The sequence below is a fragment of the Emydura macquarii genome, unplaced genomic scaffold (assembly GCF_026122565.2).
Source record: "Emydura macquarii macquarii isolate MOO-44397 ecotype Brisbane River unplaced genomic scaffold, CSIRO-AGI_Emac_v2 contig_1027, whole genome shotgun sequence".
Lineage (NCBI taxonomy): Eukaryota > Metazoa > Chordata > Testudines > Chelidae > Emydura > Emydura macquarii.
In genome coordinates this window covers 4,199,194-4,225,544 of record NW_027131164.1, presented here as the reverse complement: position 1 = coordinate 4,225,544, position 26,351 = coordinate 4,199,194, and the positions used below count along the sequence as shown (strand labels likewise).

The 26,351-nt window shown below is 37.9% G+C and overlaps 1 protein-coding gene across 7 annotated transcripts in view; it reads right to left on the bottom strand.

The window, feature by feature from the left end:
- Positions 1–26,351, bottom strand: part of LDAH (lipid droplet associated hydrolase) — a 165,164-nt gene that overhangs the window by 88,838 nt on the left and 49,975 nt on the right. For 5 of the 7 annotated variants that reach the window (XM_067544707.1, XM_067544708.1, XM_067544709.1 and 2 more), the window contains one exon: positions 8,497–8,666. In XM_067544707.1, coding sequence (XP_067400808.1) covers positions 8,497–8,666 — 170 coding nt within the window. Of the gene's footprint in view, positions 1–8,496; positions 8,667–21,282; positions 21,451–23,006; positions 23,032–26,351 lie in introns of those variants that run through there. The other 2 variants (XM_067544712.1, XM_067544714.1) reach the window with 2 other exon arrangements.

Genomic DNA, 26,351 nt, shown 5'->3' with positions numbered 1-26,351 from the left:
TTCAGAACTCTTTGGCATGCTTTAAGCATTTTCTTTATTCTCCAGACTATCTGAGACAGGCCGACTGCTGGCAGAAACACTGTTCAAAAGGCAGAAAATAGGGCAGAGATAGATGTGTTCTAGGAGTGCAACAGAAGCTTTGTAACTGTCAATCAAAACCAGACCTGTCAATGCAATCTATGTTTCCTAAAAGTTACCATTAAAACTGACTACTATAAGTGATGATCAGCATAACTGAATTAGACTATATATCATGACTACAAGCCCTTGTTTGAAGTGAAAACCTCAGAAGTAGGATCAAAACTTGCGTTCATGTTTTCTTTCAGTACTGAGCTTGCTTTGCTTCTTTCGCAGGTTTTCATTGGCCTTTTGCTTCTCAAGCTACATGATTCATTCAAAGAACTCTTACACCGGCTAAGTTCAGGTTTCCTTTCAGAAAGTGTTCTCTCTAATGATGGCACCACGTGCCTGTTGGCTTATGTTCATGGGTCATAATCTCATCAGAAAAATAAAAACCTCATGACCCTTACACGCTTTCCGCCTATCCTTCCATGATGCTGATAACATTCTCTCATTATTTCGAAGGTCAGACACTGACATAAGGATAGTTCTAGCAGTTCATGTATTGTTAATAAATTTCCCTCTTTTGATTCCATAGTCCCTCTTGGATTTCCAGTAATTCTATACTGAAGAATTTTGTTTTCTCATAGGAGGCCCTTATTTAATATTGTGGTGACTTCTTTCTTTCCTGTCATTATGAAAATACTTCCCAACTTCATAATCAGGCTTTCAACACAATTGAATCTAAATTATTAACTCAAGGGGTCAGTGGATTGAATTGTGTACCATAATACATCACTTGGCAAAGGAATTCAGACTAACTTGTTATTTACCTCTCTTATGACCCAATCCTGCTCCCCCTGAAGTCAATGGGAAGTTTGCCACTGACTTCAATGGAAGAAGGTTTAGGCCGTTACTGAGGAACTAAAGAAGCAATTCTGTGCTTGGGAGACAGAAGCAGGTGTGACATTGTACAGTCCATTCACCTCTCAATCTTCTTTTTGATAAATTAAACACAATAAACTCTCTAACTGTAAGGCACTTTCTGCAGCCATTGAATACTTCTTGTGGCTCTTTTCTGCACCTTCTCCAGTTTTTCAACATCTTTTTTAAAATGTAGACACTCAAATAGTACCCAGTAGTCCTGCAGTGTCTCATCACTGACATACAGAGGTAAAAATCATCTCCCTACTCTTACTCACTATTCCCATTTTTATACATCCACATTATTCCTTTTTGCCACAGTATAACTGTGGGAGCTCATGTTGCGTTAATGTGCACTATATCCCCTAACTTCTTTCAAGATTCCCTGCTTCCCAGGATACAATCCTCCATTCTGTGGGTATGGCCTGAATGCCTTGTTCCTAGATGGGTAACTTTGTATTTGGTTGTATTAAAATGCATTTTGCTTGAATGAGCTCACCTTACCATGTGACCCAGATCAATCTATATAGATAGTTCACACCCAGATGCCCTGTCCTCATCATTATTTACCACTCTGCCAATCTTTGTGTTATCCACAAATTTAATCAGCAGTGATTTTATATTTACTTCCAGATCATTAATGCCTACTTCTGATCCTTGCAGAACCCCACTAGAAACATCCCTGTCTGGGTTGCTGGCCCTTTAAGGGGTGTACAGGCTCAGGCTACCCATGATGAGTTAATTTAAGGAGCCCATCTAGGCAGTTCATAGATTCCAAGCCCAGAAGGAACCACTGTGATCATCTAGTCTGACCTCCTGTATAACATAGACCAAAGAAAAAACAACGAGAGTCCTGCAGCACTTTAAAGGCTGTAACCCACTTTCTGCCTGCAGAAATTAAATTTGTTAGTCTTTAGTCTCTCATTTTTGCTGTATACAGACTAACACAGCTACCCCTCTGGAACTATAGACCATAGAACATCCCCAAAATAATTCCTAATGCTTATCTTTTAGGAAAAAACAGCCAATCTTTATTTTAAAATGGTCAGTAATTGAGAATCACCACGACCCCTGGTAAAGTGTTCCGATGGTTAATTACCCTCACCATTAAAAATTTACATCTTATTTCCAGTTTGAATTTGTCTAGCTTGAATTTCCAGCCACTGTATAATATTACATCTTGTCTGATAGACTGAAGGGCCCATTATTAAATACTTGTTCCCAGTGTAGGTATTTACCAACTGTAATCAACTCACCCTCCAACCTTCTCTTTGTTAAACTAAACAGATTGAGCTACTTGAGTCTATAATGAACTATAAGGCAAGTTTTCTAATCCATTGTTCATTCTCATGGCTCTTCTCTGAACACGCTCCCATTTATCAACATCCTTTTTGAATTGTGGATACCAAATCTGGACACATCTATTCTAGCAGTGGTTGCACCAATGCCAAATACAGAGGTAAAATGTCCTCTCTACTCCTCCTTGAATTGAACAATGTGCACCTAGGCCTGAAAAAGGCCATCAGGGCTCAGTTGCAGGGAGGTGCTGAGAGAGAACTCCTCCCAGAGACTACAGGCTCCAAGGAAGAGAGCTGTGTGACCCCTGAACCCAAAGGGGAAGGACTTTATTTCAAGGTTATTTTAGGATTTAATAAATAAGAACCACAGCAGAAGAATTTTGTTTTACACCCTTCTGGATGGTGTGGAGTTCTTAAAGGGAGTTCTGAGAAGGGAAACAGAGGTAAGGGGTGCCTACAGCACCCCACTATGACAACGGGGGAGAGGGGGGAGGGGGGCTCTACAGGACAAGCACACCCCACAACAGTACCCATTTGATGATGATTCCCCCTATTGAGAACTATTTTTTTTTAAAATGGTCAGTTAACCAATTTTTAATCCATTTAATGTGTGCTGTGATACTGTATAGTGTTAATTTTTAAAATCAGAATCTCATGTAGCACTAAGGCAAATGCCTTACAAAAATGAAATTATAGTATATGTAAACAGTTACCTTTATCAATCAAACTTGTAATCTTGCCAAAAAGACTAAAATCAGGTTTGTACAAGACCTATTTTTCAGAAAACTGTTGACTGGCACTAATAATATTCCTATCCTCTACTTCTTTATTTATAAAATCCTGTATCAGGTTTTTCATAATTTTGCCTGGGAACGATTTCACGCTAACTGGCCTTTAGTTACCCAGGTCAGCTCACTTGCCCTTCTTTAAATACTGACTTAATATTAGCACTCCAGTCTTCTGAAATTTCCTTGATATTCCAAGGTGTATTAAAAATTAATATCAGGAGACAAAAGATCCTCAGCCAGCTCTTTTAAGATTACTGGGTGCAGATTACCGAGACCTGCTGATTTTAAAATGATTATCCCCAGTAGATTATGTTTATCATCTTCAATTACTAATGGATTAGAAAGTACTTGATCATTTCTATGTGATACAAGCACATCGTTCTGCTTCTTTCCAAATATAAAACAGAAAGACTAATTGTACATTTCTGCCTTTTCTGAATTTTTTTTTTTTTTTTTTTTTTTTTTAACCATCTGTGTCTAGTAACAGGCCTAAACCATTGCTAAGATATTTTTTGTTTCTAATACTCTTAAACTCCTCTTTATTGGCCTTCGCCTTCCCAGCCATTGATTTTTCTTGATATCTTTAGCTTCTCAATTTTCTATACTTTATACATTCTAATTTAAATTCATTGCTATCTTCTTTCCCCTCCATCTGCTTCTTTGATTTCTAGTTTGTGTTTTCACTTATTTTATGAGTGCATATATATTGTTATGCAAACCATTCATGTTCTTCTCTCTCCCTATTTTTTAATAAAGTTTGTTGTACAGGCAATTTACTACAGTCTGCCCTAAGAGAGTGAAAAACCCTACACCACTAAAGAGAGGTGGCAAAGACTGAGGAGGTTCTGAAGGTCTATCAAAAGGGGCATGGGCAAAGGTGTCCTCTTCCAATGATGTGTCACAAAATGGCTGTGGACAGGCACATATAAGGGAAAAAGATAACCAAGGAGGGACTGAGATTTGAAGGGAATGTGCGTGACAATAAGTGTTCTGTCTTGCATGGCAGCTAGATTGGTCAATCTTTGGATACAGAAGATTCCACTTGAAAGATTTCAATCTGGAGCCCAAATTTTATTTTAATCCTAAATACCCTCAAGAACTTTAAGAACTGTTGGATTCCTTGGGCTTAACATCAGATCCTAAACTGGAAGGATGGAGGATAAAATAGGTCCCTGTTATTTAAAAAAAGAAGACAGTAACAACCTTGGAATTGTAGCCCAATAAGTCTTCTTTCAGCACCAGATAAATTAAAGAGAATTATACAATACCTATATGAGCATAATATGATCATGAAAAATCAGTGTGACTTGTAAAGGAAAATTGTGCCTCATCTATTTTTCTGGACATGTTAAAAATAAATAAAATACATAAATAGTAGACACAGGAGATTTGGCTGAAATGATCCATATGGATTTTCAAAAAGTCAGATAAAATCTCTAACCCTTTGACTATTAAGTCCCTAAGACTACGAAGAAAAGTAACTAATAATGGGGTGAGAGGCAAAGTTCACTCATGCACTGGAAACTAGCTAAGGGACAGAAAGCAAAGAATAGGCATACATGATCAATTTTCAACATGGTAAAAGGTTAATAATGAGTGCCCAATGATCCATGTTTGATATATTTATTAATGATTTGGAAAAGGGGATGAACTGCAACAAAATCTGCATATGGCACAAAATTATGTAAATTACTCAAGACTGGAGAAATTTCAGAGAGACTCAACAAAGCAGGGTTATTGGACTGTATCATGGTGGGTGAATTCAGTATTGACTAATGCAATGTAAGGCACACTGGAAGGAACAATTTGAACTACTCAGACATGTTGCTGGATTCTAAATGAGCTGTAGCCATCAGGATGAAGAACTGGGTGTAATTTTTACATGGAATGGGATAACAATGTTTTCAGTATTTTTTAGGTTATTATATAAGCCAACGATGCCCTCAAACTTGTGTTCGGTTCTGGTCGTCATCACCCCCCTCCCACACACACCAATGTACGAGAGAAAAGACTGGGTCTGTATTAGTTAGAGGTCTACCAAGAAGGAACACAGTAAAGCTATATGCTCTAGTTCAAACAGAAGTTCTATTGCCTGTGTCATACCGAAGATCAGACTAAATGATCACAGTGGATACTTCTGGCTTTAGAATCCATGAACGAAAACATGACGGGCACAGAGAAGGTAAATTGGCTTGTCTGGTTTTCTCTCTCTCTCCCCTAATACAAGAGTATCGGGACATCCAATTAAAAAAAAGGGAATGGGAGGGGGAGCAGAACAAACTGCTAAAAGGAAACATTTTTCTTTTTACCCAGTGTCCAATTAACCTGGAGAATTCACCTTCACAAGGTATCACTGAGGTCAATAGATTAGCAGGATTCAAAAAATATTTATTTCTTCAGACTTATATGTACATCCATTAAAAAGGAAAGCCTATTCCTTGCTCCAGGGACTCAGACTATTCTTAAATACATACCCATAAACTAGGCCATTCATCTAGCTGTCTGTCCAGTTATACTGATACTCAGCATCTGGAGAAAAAGAAAAAAGGCAGTCCTTTGAAGGGTGACTCCCACTCCTTTATTGCCCTTTTCTCATTGGAGATACTGGCAGAGTCCTCCATCCTACAAATAGCGCTCACAGAAAGGACAGAGAGTGAAACTCTATTAACTCCCACTTGGAATTCTGACAAGGAGACTGAGGCCAGGAGAGGATGCTGCTGTGGCAATAGGGTGGTCCCTAACAACACTCCCACTCTATTCCTCTCTGATGTCAAACCTCTCATGGAGCTAAAAGCCTCCACAGCTCTGGCTGAGTAGCAACTGTGGAGTGCAAGGGAGGGAGAAGGACAATGCTACTGAGATTGCACTTCTTCCCTTTCATGCCCACCAGCATATTCCATCAGGTTTCTCTCATCACTGTTCATAAAAGGGACAATATTTGGTTAGATTATAACAGTGTTTTAAACTAAGTACCAAAAATTAAACCTGCTAAATATGCATTATGAATAAAATCAATATAACCTGCTAAAATAAATATAACATTTTAACTTTCAGATCAGGACAGTAAAACATGAGCAATGAAAGGTTCTTAAAAAGCACTGAATTTAAGATCAAACCAAAAATATATAATACAGAAATATTGCAAAAGAACTATACAAAAATAAAACCAAATGATCTAGCTACTAAACTACACATATCTGCTTGAAATCTTGCAGGAATCAAATATTCCAGTAAAAATAAAAAGGGAGATGGAAACACAAGTTTCTTATTATCACACTTCATACGTTATAAAACATAACAGTTAACTTATTTTTTGGCAAAAGGACAAAGGTTGCACAACACTCTGGCTTACACAAATATTTTTCTATTGTTAAATGCATCTTAAATGTAGCGTGTCATATATGAACTTCAAGCACATATTGCACAGTGAAGTTACAGTGTCCTACAAATACCCAAGTTTCAATGCAGTGACAAATATCATGCTGTCAGCATCCACTGTGCCAGGTGTAACAAAAATTACTCAACAATTCATAATTAATGGGAACCAGATAAAACAATTTGAGTAATCAAAATCATACATATGTAGACCAAAGAAAAGTTGATATTTTTGGACAAATTACTGCACATATTTTCTAGAACATTCCCTTCCTGAAAAGAAAAAACAGTTACACAAGTTCCTTCAGAAAACTTTGTTTATAATCACAGAATGAGTTATGCCTGTGGAAATAGATCAGGTTAAGTTAATGTTTCATTTTTTTTTTAATTGCTGTTTCTTTTAGAGGGGGAATTGGTTATGAAGAAGTCAATGGATTATGAGCACCATATACTTTATTGCATCCCCCTCTCCAGTAGGGAGTTCATATAAAAGGAGAGGTGAGTATCTGGGAAGAGGGGAAGTAAAGAATTTCACTATTATTGATTATTATGATTTATTGCTAAGTGTCACCAATACGCTAGGCACTCACAATCAAAGGAAGGACACTGTCCCTGCCTGAAGTCACTAGCTATCTAGAAAATATTAGACACAAAGAGCTCACGGAAAATGTTGAGTTATAAAGGAAAATGTCAACATCAGATTCAATGAGATCTCCCTCCTCACACACATACAAACTTCTCTGCCTAAACTAAGTCTGAGACACAAAAACAAGAATTGTGGTAAATTTATATTTCATTTAAAAGGCAAGTATGTCCTTCACTCTACTATTACTGACACTTTATAGCATTAAAAATAAAATTTTAAATCTCTAATTCATTTTTCATAATGTGTGCTTTATTCATTTACATTTAGCTTTTTACTTACCTGCAGACAGTAAGAAGACATTGATCCATACCACTTTCATTAAAAAAATGTCAATTTTTATTATTAGCTAGTTTCAGTATTGGATTCTCATGCTATAACACAACGTAGATGTCAATTATCTAGTGGTCTGAGCACAAGACTATTAGCAAGGAACTCTGGAATTTCAATCTTAGTACCATCAATACCTCCTTCTAACCTTGTGCAAGTCAGTTAACTGTTGAGCCTCAGTTTCTTTTTCTGTAAAATGGAAATATTTACTTTTCTGGCTTACTATGATATTGTGAGTTTGTGAGTTTGCAAATTGCTCTGAAGTTATGAAAGCACTATGGAAACCTTAAGTATTCTCATTCTTAAAACGTTTACATTAGAGTATAAACTAGAGGCTGAATCAGGACTTCATTTTACTAGGCTATTATTCTATTTGTTATTATTTGAATTCATAGCACTGATAGTTGATGTTTAAATAATAAAGAAATGTTCAAGGAAATTTTGAAAAATTATGGAAACATTTTGACACATTGCCATAGATTTTTCAAAACACTTAATTATTAGCCAGTTTCAAGAACAACATGCAACTAATATCCCTTTTAATAAAACACCACCTTATCCACCATGTGCAGCAGTACGTTATGTGATCTTCCACTCAAATTATATATTGCATATTATTAAAATGTAAACATATCAAATTGCAGTATTGTCAACAACATTTACTATTTAATTACTAAACCAGATTATTCAAGTTAATTAATGTTCATGACATCTTTTGAGATAGGACACTTATTTGTGTAGGACTGATCTATCTCACAAATAGGGATTGCTACTATTCTGAGTTCACAGCAGTTCTCCCTAGCCCCTTTGTAGAGGTGTAAATTGCTACATAAAGTGTTTTGCAGTGGAAAATCAGATCATACACGTTTTGTATCACTCTCCTCTCTTCCGGAGGCAGACACCCATGAAAAGTAACTGAACGTCATTTTCTTTAATACACAATTGGTCTGAAAGTAGGGGGAATGTTGCTTCTGCACAATGGATGTGGCATCCCATTATCTTTGTTGATTAATCAAATGCTAAGTGCGGGGGATGCACTGCTGAACGACATAACTTCCTTTCCCCAAGGCTGACATACCTGAAGTTCTGATGCCCTCTTCATCATTTCAAGGGTGATGTAGCAACCGATTGAATGACCAATCAGCACAAGCTTCATATCTTTTGGCACATTGTTTCTGAGGAAGTCCAACTTGTGCTCAATTTGTCCGTGAAGTCCAAAGACATCCTCTAGTTCTTTAACATCTGTGTCTGAAAAATAAAACAAATACACATTCTTTTATATAAGGACATTTCCACTAACTCATCTCGCCCCACTGCTCTAGGAAACTCTCTGAAATGAAAATAATTCGTAATTTTGAGTGATCGCCCACTGATAAACATAGACCTTCATTAGCACATGGACAGGATGTGAAACATTCCATCTAACTGAGGAAAGGGAAGGACTCGGCAATAGAGGGAGCTGAGAACACAGCACCCTAGCCCAATGTTCTCTCTTCACTGGCTTTCCATTCAATTCAAGATCAAATTCCAGGATTTAGTCCTGATCTTCAAAGCATTCTACGTACTGACTCAGATGCTTCAGGGACAACTTTACTTTGTGTGATCATGACCTACCACAACAGTGGTGTACAACCAGAACAATAAAACATCAACCTCAGGAATAAAACGAACACATGCAAGACAGAGCTTTTTCTCCAAAAGGACCACAGCTGTGCAACTTGTTTCCAGAAAAGGTCAGAATGAGCAGGAAACTTAGGGCCTTCACAGCATAATATAAAAAGCCACTTCAACCCAGCCCTCCCACCCCCAATAACCCCACCAAAATCTCACATTTAAAAACACAGAGGCATGCACACACACACACACAGATGTCCACAGATTGTTTTGAGTCCACTTTAATAAACTTGTAAATAAGTTTACACTAGTTCTTAGACTTCACCAATCACTGCTAATTCTCTGCTCCGCCAAAGACTCTGTGTAACACTGGGCATGTGTCTCAGTTTCCTGTCTATAAAACTGGGATAGTAGCACCTCCCTACCATGCCAGAGTGTTGTGAGGATAGATATATTAAAGACTATGAGGCACTCGGATATATTTAAGCACCAAAGAGAGAAAAAATTTAGACAGGGCCAAATTCTCATTTACAACAATATACATAGAATAAATTACATTTATACCTTCTTTAAAGACTCTTTCCACAATATAAAGAGGGTGCAGCACAAATGAGAATCTAGTCCACAATATTGCTAATGCTGCCATCAAAGCTTTAAATCCACGTATAGTAAATTTCCTGCCAATCACAGTTAGCAGTTTTGAATACTAAAAATTGTTAACATTAATATACTGTAGTTACTGTGGATGCAATAGCCACTTTCCTAGATGGAATGAGCAAGAACTGTACTACATTTTATATAGGCAGCCAAAAAGGTAGTAATCTTTTGATGTAAAATGATAATTGTTAAAAGAAAATAATGTATCCTAATATCTTTTTTCCCCCAAACCTCAAGCAAATTACCACAGAGTTTGCCACAGAAAGGGCTTTGTTCAACCAAACTAATACTCCTAATAAAACTGTTATTGGTCACGTCCTGGCATGATTTACATTACATTGCTTTAAATGAAAAAAGAAAAAAAAAAGGTTTTATTAAAACACATGTGAGGGACAGAAAATTAGATGAGAAGCAATGTTTTGCCTATGAGGGCTTTCTGCAGGTAATGGAAAATGAAAAAGCTTGTTCTGTTTTCCAAAACTCAAAATAAGGGCCTAAGGCCAAAACATTGTTTTTAATCTTAATTTCTGTTTTTAGCAAAAACTGTCTTCACTACTTTTTATTTGTTTATTCCACAGCCTAACTTCATGCAGGAGACGGCTGGCCTCCTCACCCATCTCATTAAAAGTACACATAGGGCACTTCAAATTCAGAATACAGGAAAGTAGCATGATCTCGTGGGTAGTGCAGAACACTGCACTGGGATTCAGGAGACCTGAGTTTTATTCCCAGTTCTTCCACTAACCTACGGTGGGACCTTAGGCATGTAGGTTTCCCTCTATGAGCATGTTTCTGATCCCATCCTTTGTCTGTCTTGTGTTGCTCACTCTCTGGGTTTTATTGAGAATCTTGTAAAATGAATGTTTTTACTTAAAGCTCCAGCACTTAGAAAAAAGTGATTATTTGAGAATCTCAGCTTTCATTTGAAAAAATAAAAGTAAATCTGTAATTCTCATAATTGTAGAGGAAAACTCAAAAATATGTACCACAGACCTCAAAAAATTAAAAGGCAAATAAGAAAGCATGAACAATTAAAAATCTCATTACTTAATCTCATGATTTTCGGTGGAGCTTGAGTCATGATTTTTGAGCATTTGAGGTTGAGATACTGTGTCTTTCTTAGATTACAAATAATTCAGGTCATGGACAGCTGCTCACTATGCGTATGTACATAACCTCACACAATGGACACACTAAACATTTGTGCAATATAAGCAACGTCCACAACTATACATGGGGCCAACATTTTCAAACTAACCTTTCCGAAGATAGGCACCTAAATCCATACTGATGACTAAATATGGATTTAAGTGACCTGAACCTTTGAAGACCAGCATGTTCCTTTCTTTTCAAGGGCAGGTATATCGTCAAGCCAAATTACATAGGTATGACAAACACTGCATAGGAAGATAAGCATGTACCAGAGTTTTCTAGGATCCATATGCTAACTTTCATAAATTACAGATTATGCTTTGATCCTGAACTCTTTACTCAGTAAAACACCTATTAATTCCAGTGGAAAGTTGGACTAAGGACAGCAGGATTATGACTTATAGAATAATCGAGTTTGAAACCATGAGTTTTCTTCCCTTGTTTAATAGCAGTGAACATTAGTAACTTTTCATCTCTAAACATAATAGTACAAGAGAGAAATATGCAATTGCTTTCATCATGGAAAATAACTACAGCCCTGACCGCACAAGCAGATGTGCGCCAGTGTGGAACCCTGCCGATTTCAATAGCTGTTTTCACAGATGAATAAGAATGGCTGCAAATCAATGGGTAATAGCATTTGAACAAATAAGGCATTTACTGGATTGGGCCCTTAAAACCACTGTTGGTAGAGGCTGAAATCACTTGTGGCTTTGCCAATCAAAGAGTAATCCATACATTCCAACCTCCAAGACTTCTATACCATCCCACAGCATCATGTAGCCCCATATATATTTACATTATTTTTATTTTTATTTTTTTGGCCAAATATAAAATTGTCCTTGTCTCATGTTATCTCAAAATGTGTCTCCAACGCAAATGTTACCTTTATAACGGAATGAAATCTATGGGAGCAGGGTCATGAGTCATTGGTTTATATGATTTATTTATTTATTTATTAAGGAATAAAATCGTCTAGGGATTGTCCAAAATCAACATGAATTTCTTGGGTGGAGATGTTTAAATGGGATCTTTATATAAGCAAACAGATTTGCACAAACACATTGGCAGTTCCCTCTCTAATGGCTCTACATCAGAGAAGGGAGCAGAGGGCAAGCTACTTCACCTCAGGTGTAGAATAAATTGCACGGCTGAAATGGAGCTCATTTAAGCTGAATTTTTAGATAGTAGAAGTTACATGAGTTGTACCTTATGCTGAATACACCCTAGCTGAGCCAAGCCACGTAGTCTTAAGACTTTATTTAGCTAAAATGTACTAAAAGAAATACTGTATGTCTGTATTTTCTTTGGCACAGTGTTAATCTACTGATGTGCTTTTGGAAAAATAAACTTGTGATCGCTTTAAAGAATCTCTTTTTCTGACCTCTACTAAACTGGAGTCAGAAAACAATGATAGATTAAATTCAAGTGTTTGCTCAGAGATTAGTTGTCTGGTTAACGTTGCTAAAAAGAATGGGCCTCTGGGTTTGAGAGAAAAAGCCTTTTTGGAGGAGGAAGGGGATGGTGTGTATGTGAGTGAAACTAGAAAGATGAGAAGAAAATCAATACAGCCATATGAGCTGACACTAACAACTCCCATGAAACTGTCACACAGACCATAAACAGGGACATTTCACTATAGAGTCTACAAGATTCTCGATCTCTTTTAATCTAGTCGTCCATAAGAGACACTGCGAGATGTACATGGATGAAATTGTGGCACTTACATGCAGAAATTAGGCATGTATAAAGGTAAATCCCTGGAGTGTGTATGCAAAGAAGGGACTTTTATGCACATGTGGCCAGCTAGGCAACAGGATTTTGAACATTTCAATTGGATGCATATGAACATCTATGCACAATTGCCAGCGACTTTGAAATCTGGCCCAGGATGTCTAATCATAGTTGGAGACTTCATACAGGAATTACATAACCCCAAAATTTTAGTCATGGTCTGCTATTGATATATAGCAATATAGACAATATAGACTTTCCATTGAAATAAAGGGAAGATAATGTGGTGACATGCTAGAGGCAGCCACTTGTGAGAAAAGTTACCTTTTCATTTTTTCTAAATAGAAGACTAAAGAGTGTCAGCTGTCTACAAAATAAGATACTAACAGTGACCTTACTTTTAAGATAATCAACGAATCTAGCCACCCATTGAGTTATGTTATTCAGTTATGAGTCTATGTATATTGCCTTTGTCACTGTAGTATCTGAGCACTTCCCATTTCTCCAAAGATGACAATATTCTCTCGTTTTCCTCCCTCCTATCAAGAAGGTTTTGGTTTTACTTTTGGTTTGGCTTTTGTTTAATGAATGAATCTGTGGGAATGGAGGATGCTATTGTGGACAAATGTGGGCAAAAATGTGGTGTTTACCTTTGGCTCTGGGCACGCTGAGGTATTTCATCTAGCAGTGACTCATTTTTTGTCTGGCTCTGGTGAAGGGTCTATCTCCCACGCTCACAAGCCTACCCCAATAGGTGAACAGCAGCATGGATCCAGGGGAACGTAGCTGTGATGGAGGGCTGCCAAATCAGGGGGGAAAATATGTACTACTTTGAAAGGTGAAAAGAGGTTACATCATCACTGTAAGAAAGTAAACAAGAATCTGGAAATAGGTCCTTCTATAGCATAAGTACAGACACATCTATTTGCAAATATAGTAAAGTAATAGAGGGCTGTGTTGCAACATGGGGAAGGAGCTGAAGTTGCTCCAAGAACCACTGAGTTTCAGAGATGCACACTTTGTCTAGGAGTTCAGAGGGATGTACATGAAACCAGGGGATGCTAAGAGGGAGTAGGTCCTGCTCCTGGGAGAAAGCAGGGATTGTGATTGGCTAAGCTCTACATGATACAAGAACAGAAATGTATGTGAGGGGTTAAGTTTTGGCCCCCACACAGTGGCAGGGACAATGTAGCCCTATGTATAATTTACATGGGAAAATACATCAGCACTGTTTGGCTGCATAAGGAGATGCCCAGTTCCACAACCCTAACCTAGGGAAGTCAATAGGTGGACTGCTGGCCAAATCTGGACCTCCAGATGCTTTTGAACAGACCCCAAAATCTATTGATTTATTTACATATTTATTATTATTTTCTCTGGAGTCTGGACTTTGACTATATCTTGACCAAGAAATTTGGATCTTGACCAAAAAAAAAAAAAGACTATTCCTGCCCTAAACATTTCCGTCATCAACCCAACCCATTGCTCTTATTCAGTCATATAATAATTAGAATTATGGTGGATTCACCATCACTGGCAATTTTTAAATCCAGATTGGATCTTTTCCTAAAAGATGTGCTTTAGGAATTATTTTGTGGAAGATTTGTGGCATGTGTTATAAAGGAGGTCAGACTAGATGATCACAATAGTCACTTCTGGCCTTGGAATCTATGATTATTTTTTTTGTCACTGAGAAATCCTAAGTCAAAAGGTTAAAAACCATGGAACTGTGCACTCAAACTGAACTGCCAATTTTTGCATGTGAAATAAAGGAAAATTTTTGGAAAATGCATAGATCTATTGCTTAAAGCCTGCATATGCTTTACCCAACCCAATTCGATTATTGAACTCTAGCTAATTTGTATCAGCAAACTGTAAAATGTCAAAGTAATGCGCGAAAAACATGAAAGAATGTTCAATAAATATTTTTTAAAATCCCTACTGACACCAGGAAGAAGTTCTTAAAGCATTGTGTTTTAGATTAACCCTTAGCCTTTAATCTGGCTCTCCTCCCCTTGGGAACTGTTCATGAGACACTTAAGATAAACGTACTATTCATTAGCGTTTATTGGAGTAATTACTTTTTGTAAAAGTATCCTCCACAAATAAATTGCCATTTGCTCAGAATGCTGGAGTGATTCTTGTGCATTATTTTTCTTTATTAGAAAAATAACACTTATCTTAATTTACAAATTTGACTCTAGCTATATTTTCTTCCCAAATGTTTTCTTTCCAATTCTGCAATAATATTCTTTAATGGTTAATTTGTTTTTCGAGGGGTTTTGTGTTAAAATTAAATCATATGTATGAAGTAAAAAAGATAAAATTAAAATGAACAGAAAAATTAATTATTAACAAGACACACACACTGGTGTCTATTTCACGCTGCATATTCAAAACTTCTCTAAGCAATAATCAGCAGCGAGTTATTTCTGCCAAGATGAACATCAAGACCTAAGAGATAAAAACAGAGACCTTTAGAGCACATCTTGAAGACTGCCCAAATGGGAAGTCAATATAGGTAGTGTTACCTATGTTCTAATGGTCCAATTCTGTGCTACCCTATGCCTTGCATAATCACTTACATAATAATAATATACCCATGCATAAAGTAAATGTGATGTGGATGTAAAATGCTACCATATAAGAAGGGTTGTATTTTACACCCACTTTGCACAGCGTTACATGACTACATAAGGCGCAGGACAGTGGGGACTCAGGCCCTAAACATTTCCTAGAGCTTTCAAAGCCATAAAATATAAAACATTGGTGGGGAGAAAGGGAGGCAAGCATCAGCCCTGTAAGAAAAACTGACATCTAGACATGATGCCAATCTGCCAATATAAAGTTACCTCAAATAGAACTGGGAGGGCCAATGAGTCCTAAGCCAATTAGAAGTAGGAGGAATGGACACTCATCAGAATCCAATGAAGGATCCCATGAAGTCCCTCAATCAATCCTACACTCTCATACAATTTCCCACCTCCAAACAAGCTTTCCCCTACCAGTAGGTCTTCTCATGAGAAGGCCTAGTGGCTTGCCATCTCCTCTGCCACCTCACAAAAGAACAGCAGACTAATATTCCCCACTGATGCCTTTCTGCAACTCCAAGGAGGACAGTGGATCTGTATCGGCCCCTTTCCTAACAATTTTAGGAGGTCTTTACCTTTCCTTTTGGCCCTTGGCATACAGTACGGCATACAGTGTGGCTGGGCATTTTCATCCCTACCCCTCCCTTGCTTTGGCCTCAACTGATCATGAACCAGTCCCCTCACCCAAATTACCTTCACATTTTTCAAAACACTGGCCGCGTGGGGGGAGGGGGGCAGATGGGAACAACTGGGCCACCCCCCACTCCTCTTTTTCATTTTCTATAGTTGCAGCAATAGAGGACAAAGAGAACAGATGCAGCTGCTAGGAAGTTGCCAATTCACTGCTTGCTGCCTGTGTTCCCTTGCCAGAGCTACTCTTCACTCTGTTTTACATGGACACAAGAGGAAGGCTTCTATCTACTCAGCACAGCGGCCTCCAATGGGTTCAGACAAAAGTCCACACTTGGAACATTTTGGTCTGACTTAGGCACCAGCTGCTAACGGATGTTGCTCTGAGTTCCAACCGTGTCCATGAAACGGTGGCATCTTGAGTGACTGTTGTCTTGAGTGATTGCAAACTGTCTGCAGAAGCCAGTTATGATTTTGTTTTTAGATGCCTGTAAACTGTATCAAGCTGCAGATCATGCTGAACTCGGAAAGCTAATTGGAATGAATCGTATAGAGGAGGGAAAACTGGGATAGTCATTCTGTGGTCTAGGCCTTGGACAGGAGATTTGGGTTCAAGTCTTGGCTTTGTGTGTGCCTCAGTTCCTCACCCTTAAAATGGAGACAATCATACTTTGTTTCATCCTGACTTTTTATGGGTACTGCAGTACTGCCTAGGAGCACCAGTCATGGAGCGGTGCCCCACTGTCCTAGATGCTGTACAAACAGGACAAAAAAACCCTCAACAGTCCTTGCCCCGAAGTGTTTACAACCTAAGACAAGAGACAACAGATGGACACACAGACAAACAGGAGCATAAGGAGACCATGTAACAGGCAGAGGTCTCACTACACCATCTACCTAACCATCATCAAGTTTTTTCATAAGCATCATAGAAAAGGTGAGCAGTAAGAAGGGATTTAAAAGGACAATTAGCTTTGTAGCTGTCTACAGAGAGCTCTTCCCAAAGATATGGGGCAGCAAGGGAAAAGACAGGGAAGTGCTTATTTAAAAATGTAACCAAGTCAATGATGAAGGCTGGCAGCAAGACCATCAGGATGGGAACTGTCTCTTACTATGTGAGTACTGCACTCAGCACAACAGTGCTCTGACCTCTGCTGGGTCTCTCAGTACCACCACAATACAAATAATAATATAATAAGGAAGTCACATGGTGGAAATCTTGCATTTCCTGGCATCACTGACTAGCTGAGCTCACTCCATGTGATGAGGATCAGCCTGCTTGGCAGAAGCCATCTTTATTTGATTTCTCACAGAGACAGGCTATGTTTCAGCAGAGCAATCTGATCTTGCTGTAAAAGGACCCTTCCAAAAGTCCTCCCTGCCTTACCTCCTGAGTTTGACTCTGGCAGGCAGCATCTAGTACATTTATTACCTTATGCATTTCCTTTAGGAACAGCCCTATTTATTATTATTTGGACATTAGGATCATCCAGTTTTAGAAGGAGAAATCTGTTGCACGGATACCGAGTTCTATTGTGTCACCAGCCTGAGGTCTGTAACGTAGCATTCCTGGACAGAGGCTTACATATAGTGTGTTCCTTCTTTAATTCTTTAGATGTATAATGATATAACTATCATTTAATATTTGGCCAGACATAAATATCTCCCACTTTTACAAGGAGAAATTTCTGCCACCAAATTCAGGCAAAGTTTTATCACTGAGCTGGGGGAAAAGCAGAAAAACTTCAGCCCACAGTCCATTTTAATAACATTTTGTACAGTACTTCCATAGTGACGTCCATCTAAAGGCTATTATTAATTATATTATTTGCATATTGTTTTAACAGAGAATAAAACAGAGGCTGTTGCCTCCCCTAAAGGGTTTGTAACCTAAATTACGCAAACATAGTACATAACATAGTGATAACACATAAAGAAGAAAGGGGTAATCGGATAAGGGTTAAAACAAAAAAAGTAATGAGTAACATTACTCAAACATAATCAGTGGGGCTACTCAGTAATAAGGTAGCAGGTGAACATAGAGTCAGATTCTAAGGTCAGAAGGGACCAATATGATCATCTAGTCTGACCTCCTGCACAATACAGGCCACAGAACCTCACCCACCCACATCTGTAATAAACCTCTAACCTATGACTCCGTTATTAAAGTCCTCAAATCATGGTTTAAAGACTTTAAGGTACAGAGAATCCACCAGCAAGTGAGCTGTGCCCCATGCTACAGAGGAAGGTGAAAAATGCCCAGAGCCTTTGCCAATCTGCCTTGGGGGAAAATTCCTTCCCGACCCCAAATATGGCAATCAGTTAAACCCTGAGCATGTGGGCAAGACTCACCACCCAGACACCCAAGAAAGAATTCTCTGCAATAACTCAGAACCCACCCCATCTAACATCCCTTTACAGGCCATTGACATATCTACCACCAGTAGTCAAAGATCAGTCAATTGTCAAACTAGGCTAAATACAAACATAAATAGAGCTAGCAGAATTTGACCATAAAGAACAAAGCTTATAAGGTTTAATACATTTGAATAGATGGAAGTAGGAAAGAGGGATAAGACAGCACAAGAGTAGAAAGCCAAGTGAAAAGTGTGGGTATGCAGGTTGGATTTGAATGAGAAAAACAAAACAGGTGAGAAGAAAAATGAGTCTCCACTGGTAGGGAGTGGAATAAGAGGAGTCCTGGAGAGAATATGAGAAGATGACAAGAACAGCAACACAGTAAGATGAGAGCACAAGGATAAAGGGAAGACACAGAATCTGAACTTTAAACAAGAGAGAAAGGAAGCTAGCAAGGGACTGAGAGGAAGTCGACTGAAGGCAAGCATAGCTACTTTTGGCACCTCTCTTTGGACCCGTGACACGGAACGCACAGGTTAGTCAGTAATCTCTGTCTATACGAGTGTGATTCTGCAAGATCACAGGTAATGCCTAGTGACCATAGAAGTGTGTGTTTATGTGAATGAATAAAACAGTCTGCATTTGTACAAACACAAACCTGTTGCAGATTTACAGATTGTGATTCATAGGTGAATTCAACTGAGTTCTGTATAGCACACCTCACCTGGGTACAATGAAAACAAAAATAAACACTTCATTTAAGTATAATGAAAGATCAGCTTTGCAACAGTAGCACTTAGGTCTCTATTTCAGCCATAATGCAGAATTCCAAGAAAAATAAATCCATCTAATGTCTTTGGCACGTTGCCATACCTGCAATATTATAGCTCAGATAGATGACCAAGAATCTTTGCAGACACTTGAAAGCCTCCAGCTCTTTCTTCGTGAATGATGAAAGAAGAACTGCATTCTTGGTAACAGGATGGCAATCTTATTTTAAAACTACTGAATGTATATTGCACTGTCCTGATCGTTTTGTTTCCCAAAGCTACATAATACTTTGAAGGTTGTAATGCTTCCTTGTTTTAAAGGGCATATACAGAAGGTTGATAAAACATCAATAAATAAGCCTTGGTTAAATAAGCTATAGAGTGGAATCGGAGCCCCACTGATGTAAATAGGAATTTTGACATTGATTTTGATGGAGCCAGGATTTCACCCACAGATTCCAATTCTCCACTGCCTTGCACTGTGTATAGCCATTTATACCCAGGCAAAGTGAGCACAAAGTAAGTGTAAAATGCTACCAAATCAAAATGGTGGTTTTTTCATTCACTTTGCACAAGTATCAATGCCTACACAGAGTATAAAGCAGTGGAGATTGGACCCTGAGAGCCAGATTCTGTAGTCTGCTAAAGTCACTTTGTGCCTCTTATGCCAGCAGTGAGCACTAGAGCAGGAGCCTTCGGGGACCAGTGGCCTGGGATCAGTGACAGCTGGCTCCCTTTGTCTGCCACGCTACACTACCTGCACCACTTAAGATAAAGTGTAGAACTGGGAATAAGCTTTTTTAAAAGCTAGTAACTATAATCATTAGGACCGTGATATTAGCTCACGACGCTTCAATAAATATTACATACATTGCACACCTCTGAGGCCAGATTCTCTGCTAATATAAACTGATCTAGATCCACTGAGGTCAATGGTGCTATATCAATTTACACCAGCTGAGGATCTGAGCTATGACATTTAGAGACTCCTTTATTATCCCACCACTACTGAATAATTAGCAGTCAAAGAGGGGGAAAAATGCATAACCTGCAAGTGCAGGGCATGGTCCACTGATAAAAAGGAACAGATACAATACTGTATTACTGAATAATTTTTGTGTGATCTGTTATTATTACTGAAGGCATTTTCTTAAAAGACAGGATTATCAACCTAGTGTCTTAATAGCAAATGCGTGTAAACGAATGAGGACACTAAACCACCTGCCTTTAGGAGTTTATTATAGGTGCTAATGTGCAACTGAAGTGTACGCCTTAGTGTACTTTATGTAATCCTAAACCCTGATCCAGCAAAGCACCAAAGCAACTAACTTCAGGCACTTTAGCAGTTCCATCCAGAATCAGCAAGAAAAACAGCTCAGGCAGAACAGCAGCAATATCAAGCCCCCTGCTCAGCCTGAGCCTGGGATATTGTTTCCATTTCTCCTCCTGCATCCTCTGACAGCAGTCCTGCTGCCAATATGTCACAACTCTGACCTAAAGGAATCCCCTTTAGTAGTTTATCTAATTAATTTTTAGTAGTAAGAGTAATTAATCATTGGAACGGATGGCCAAGGGATGCGATAAATTCTCTGTTAATTGGCATTACTCCTTCCAGTGTGCATTGCTTTGCATTGGTCCATATTTGAGTTTCATTTGCAACTCCGAGCCCCCCCAAAACACACAAACAGGGTTATGGATTTATATACATAGACATAACTACCAACAAACAATCATATCAAGCAAGTTTCTTGCACTAATTGTGATCTCCAAAATTCATATTGTGATGGTTTTTGACACTTACTGTAGATCAGGTGGAATAAAAATAAAACCACCATTAACAGTTGTTAAACTGATGCCATCAAGTATCTACCCCATTATTTAATCTCAATGCCAAACTACCAGGTAACAGAAAAAAAAAATCTAATGTCACAAAGGAGAAGTTTTTCATTAATATGTGAGAGATCTTAGTGAATGATTCTTATCTTAAACCTAGCCTGTGTAGGGAATGAAGAGATAATAATCATAACAAAAGCAGATACAATCTATCTCAGGCACATGGAATGATTCTGAGCAAAGGGGATAGTCCAAGCTCATGCTGCTTACAGATGTAAAATAGAGAGTGTCCAAATCACCATGGATTTCCAGTAGAAAATCCTCAAAATCAAAATGAAACATCACTGTCTCACCAACCCCAAATCTCTTATTTATTACATTTAAACTATTTTACATTCTTAATCCCTTTCCAAACTAGAATACAGTAAAGGGGGAAACAAATTATACTGAAACCTCAGAGTGTTACTCCAGTCAGTAAACTGTGGCATATTTTCTAAATCAGGACACCAAAGACATAAATGTTACCTTTCCATAGGGTTCCTTAGGGTTCAAACTCAGCCATCTGCATCTAGTTAGAGATGATGGTATCAGCTGGAGAACATACCTATGCCATGGGGTGAAAGGCCGAAAATGATCCATAAACAATCCTAAAACTTAGCTCCAAAGCACCATGGAACGCAGACAATGAAGGCTTTAAACTCTGCAATGGGTGGATATTAACAAATTTTAACATACCTCTTATTTTCTAGACAAGACTCTCAAAGAGTACTTTAAAAATATAAAGTGACCATTGCTGAATCACTAAAGAATGGTTTTAAACACAGTAAGCTCATTTATAATTTGGGATGAACAGTGCAGGTTTCTTTTAACAAAAGGTATTAGTGAAGTGTTGAATAATGCATTAGAAATGTATCAGTGGACATTCTGTAAGAAATAAGCCCTAAGATACTATGGTGATGGATACTGTAGAAAACCTTGATACAGACAGTTAAAGAATGCAGAGAAACTATCTTTCACATGGCAACAATACAAGTTAAAACTGTCGGATTCTTTTCTCAGACCAATATAAATTGTGCATAACTCCATTCAAATTGATGGAATATAAAATACCTGAATCAGGTCAGTAGCCTTTATATTTAAATAAGTAAATAATTGCACACATCATTATAAAATCTGGCTTTAATTAATAATAAACTTTTATATTTTTGTGTGGGATGCTAAGAAGATAAACAGGAAAATTCAGATACACATTTCCGTGATGTATGCTGCAAAATTCCATTTAATTCATTTTGACCATGATTGAGCAAGGTTCTTTAGCACATACCTAATTTTAAGCATCTGAGTAGTCCTGTGGAGTCATTGAGAGTTTTGCCATTGACTTTAATTGGGTGCCAGGAATCACCTTAGGTCTACTCACATGATTATAATTCAGCATGTGCTTAAGTATCTTGCTCAATCAGGGCCTTCATTAATAATTTACTGAATACAGCTCAAAGGAAAAAAAAGTCATAGTAAATAAAACACTGAAGCATCTTTAGGGCTATTTGCTTTTCACACATTTCAATTTAATATATTCCAGTGGGTTCATAAAATGAAATGTATATTTGTTTCCCTAAAATAAGCATCCAGAAATAAAACCATAAAGTGAAATACAAGTATTGCCAAGCAATGACAAAAATGTCAACATTTATATCAATACTAATGATTCATGATGTACATTTAGGATTTAAACAGTCCTCAAAAGGCTGGGAAGGTATAAGCTTTTGAGCAACAGAGATTGCAGCATCAAGATAGATGGGCAGCATGACTAGTCTGTACTGAGGCAGTTCCTGCCCTGTCCTGTGAAAACAACCAGTTCCTCTGCACAGGCATTGATGTGGGATAACTCACTGGTAACGAATCCCATGTGAGGGCTCAAAGTGAATCATCACTTGAAGTAGCTAGCTACATAAACAGGAAGCTCAGCCTCTACCTATATTTAGAATCCATGCTTACAAATGAAGCCTGCCGAACTTTGCCTGGATAACAGGTTCATGATTTCATTCTCTCTTTAATATAGCCAAGAGACACTGTTGTCTGAGAATTGGGTTTTGACTGCATTTCTTTGTACACAATGCTACACACAATTCTAAGAAAAAGCAGCTTTCATGATGGCCAACATCAAAAAAAGAAAAAACTGTCCTAATATAAAGTTGGAGGACAAATTTTGCGGGTGAAATTCAGTGACAAATTAAGTTGCAGATCAATACCTTGGTGTCAGGGAGTCTATATGGGTCTCAGCTGGTGTAATTTGCACACCTAAGGGACAGAAGTTGTAAACAGGCATAAATTAACTGTGTGTATGTGTAGGTACTGTAGTTTAAATTTACACTTTTACACTCTTAAGGTTAGTGGCTTCTTCTGCTACTTCCCAGTCTTCTGCCCCCTAAGTATGCAAATCACCCACCTAAAACTCTTTTTACACCCACCTACCATTTGTGAACCTTGCACCATCTTATAGTTAACCTCTGAATCTAGCCACGTGTTTACTGCACTTGTTATCCAATATCTTAAATGTACTCTCTGCTGAAGCACAGGTGTGGAGTCACTAAATTTTTTTGAGTTATCTAGAAAAATGCTATAGACACAAACCTAGAGCTAGCGTATTTCAACACTGGACCCACAATTTGTCAATAGCACCCAGTCACCCCAAAGAGATGTTATGAAGTATTTTTCAAAACAAGAAAGCATTAAAAACATTTGAAATGCTTCAAAATAAGTTAAAAACCATAAGGTAAGCCAATGTATTCTGACTTCATACACTTTTACATAAACTCCCTTCTTGCTGCCTATACAGAGAAAATAATGAAAGCAAAGTTTGTTGGTCACTATTAAAACTGAGTTACCATTTAGATTTTTCTGAAATATGTTCTGAAATTTCCACTGGACTACTTCCCTTGACATTTGCCACCGTAAAGCCCACAATCCTATTCCCTACCACCATCCATTAGTGGTGGCATGGTGACCACCTTGGTAATTGCTTACACACACACAAATTATTATTAGAAAAGTACTGCATGTATTCTTAGCTATCATTAATACATCTCAGCTAGTAGAAACAAGTGTGAGAGCCAACACTGCCTGATCTACCTGCTCTCCACAGACCACCAGCAAGTGCCTTGGAACCACCAGTGGTCCACAGACCAGAGTTTGGAAATCGCTGTCCTAAAATAATACGCAACCCTCTTATTATAGCACACAGTGTTCCTTGTCTTCTTCAGACTACTATTTTAGCCACTTTCCTAGCAGAATAGTTAATCATATGATTATACAAATGAATGGCCCTTCTCTGGTATTCATGAACAACCCCATATCATGTTATCTGGCAGACAAACAACGAGCCAACATATTACACAATAGGGCAGATTCTGCCCTGATTTACTCTAATGTAAATTCAGTGTAACCCTATTGACTTAATTTAGGATTCATCTAGATTTACATCACTGTTAATGAAGGCAGAATCTGCCCCAATATTAGCTACAGAGAGGATTTGCAAAATTCCATTTTGTCAGGTAGTAAGTCCTAAAACAGAACCAACAAGCAATTAACCAAAGAAACCACGTAGCATACCGTTTCCTATGGTCCCAGAGAGCAAGAGAAAACATGCATCACTATTTCACTATTCATATTTTACACGGATAGTGATGTTACCATTTTGGATAATGTAACCTAAAGCTCATCATATGTTCACATGCTGTTTCTCTGCTTCTCCCACCGCCATTTCCTGTGCCTTCTTCCATGCTTGCACTTCAACATCCACCTTACTTTCTCAATGTGTTGCACGGCCACCTATTAAGGGCCTAACCCAAAACCCACTGAAATCAATGAATGAAAAAGATTTGTAGTAACCTTCTAGGACTTTGGCTCAGCCCCTACCATGCCCCTGAATATTCTCTTCCACCATGATGTCTACATGAAATTGACTGACTGATATTCAATTCATAGATTGTAAAACCAGAAGGAACCATCACAATCATTAAGTCTGTCCTTCTGCATAACACAGGCCATATAATTTCATCCAGTAATTCCTGTGTTAAGAATTTCACCCATAACATCTGGATGAACCAGAGCATATCTTTTAGAAAGTTAATCAATCTTGATTCAAAGACATCTAATGACAGAGAATACAACACATCCCAAGGTAAATTGTTTCAATGGTTAATTACACTCTGTTAAAAAATGAATATTATTTGTAGTCTGAATTTGCCTAACTTCATCTTTCAATAGAATAGTTGACTGGAGCTAACATAATGGTTTTATATATAGGCTATCGGATATATTACCAACAACAACTTTGTCCATTTTACCTCTTTGATGTCTGTCTACTTTATATATAAGCTCGATAATGCAGAGATACTTCATATTTCTACATTACGTAACACATTATGGGTACTACCATAAATTAATAAGCCAATAATAAAGACGCTAAAGATTTAAAATTCAAATAGAAGTTTTCTGACCTTAGAATTCAACATACAAAAGTATCTGTAGAAGATTATTTCATTTGGGGGTTTTGGGGGAAGAAACACTGGATTTTTATTCATATTCTGTCCTGGGACATTATATTCCTTATTGTTGATCAAGTCATCAAAAACCTCTGCGGAATGTGATTGTAATGCACGACTGCTTAGGTTATGCCTAATTTATTTATACAATGTATCTGGAGATAAAGATGGATAAAATCAAAGGAGAGTGGAGCGTTTCAAAAGAATGAACAAGCACCTAGCGTGAATGCTTTAAAAGAGACTTTTTTGTCCTACTAACCCTGATACCGTCTGTATATTTTGTTGTTATTTATGTAGCACATTAGGCACTTTGCATACAGGAGAAAGGATGTTCTTTGGCAGAGACAATGGGTTGGGACTCAGAAGATCTGGTTCAATTCCAAGCTCTTCCACAGACTTACAGTATGATCTTAGCCAAGACTAAGTGCCCGAGACCTCGTTTGTAAAATGGGGTTGATAATTATAATAGTGTAAACAAAAGACCACATCTACTTAAGATGGCATATATTCATAAATGCATTTAATCTCATTTTCCAAATGATATCAGTTCGTTTTAAGGAAAATAATGGAGGAGGAATTTGACTATAAAGAATATTTTGAGCCAGATTCTGATCTCAGATACATTTTACACTATGGAGATGCTCCTGATTTATTATGTTGAGAGATCAGAACCAGGCTCTGTGTTTCTTGGTAGCAGCATGGACATTTCAAGGTATAAATACAGAGTCAGTCAGTTTTTGCCTCACTTACTCATGTGCAGTGGTACCTCACTCCTCAAGTAATCCCCATTGCCTTCTATGGTGAATTTTCATAATTTTTTAAAAGGAAGTTATTTTAAAATAGTTTTATGTCGTTTACAAAGTTATGCTAAAGTATCCGTGCTATTCTCTTTCAATACTTAAGCATTTCCCCCCATTCTTTTCTTAATTAACCGCTGTTCCTTTTCAATATTCCTTCCTAAATAGCAGTTATGTACCATTAACTCATTACCTGCATTTAGTCTGGCTAATAACTCAAAGGACCACCCATTTAATCCCTAGGAAAATACAA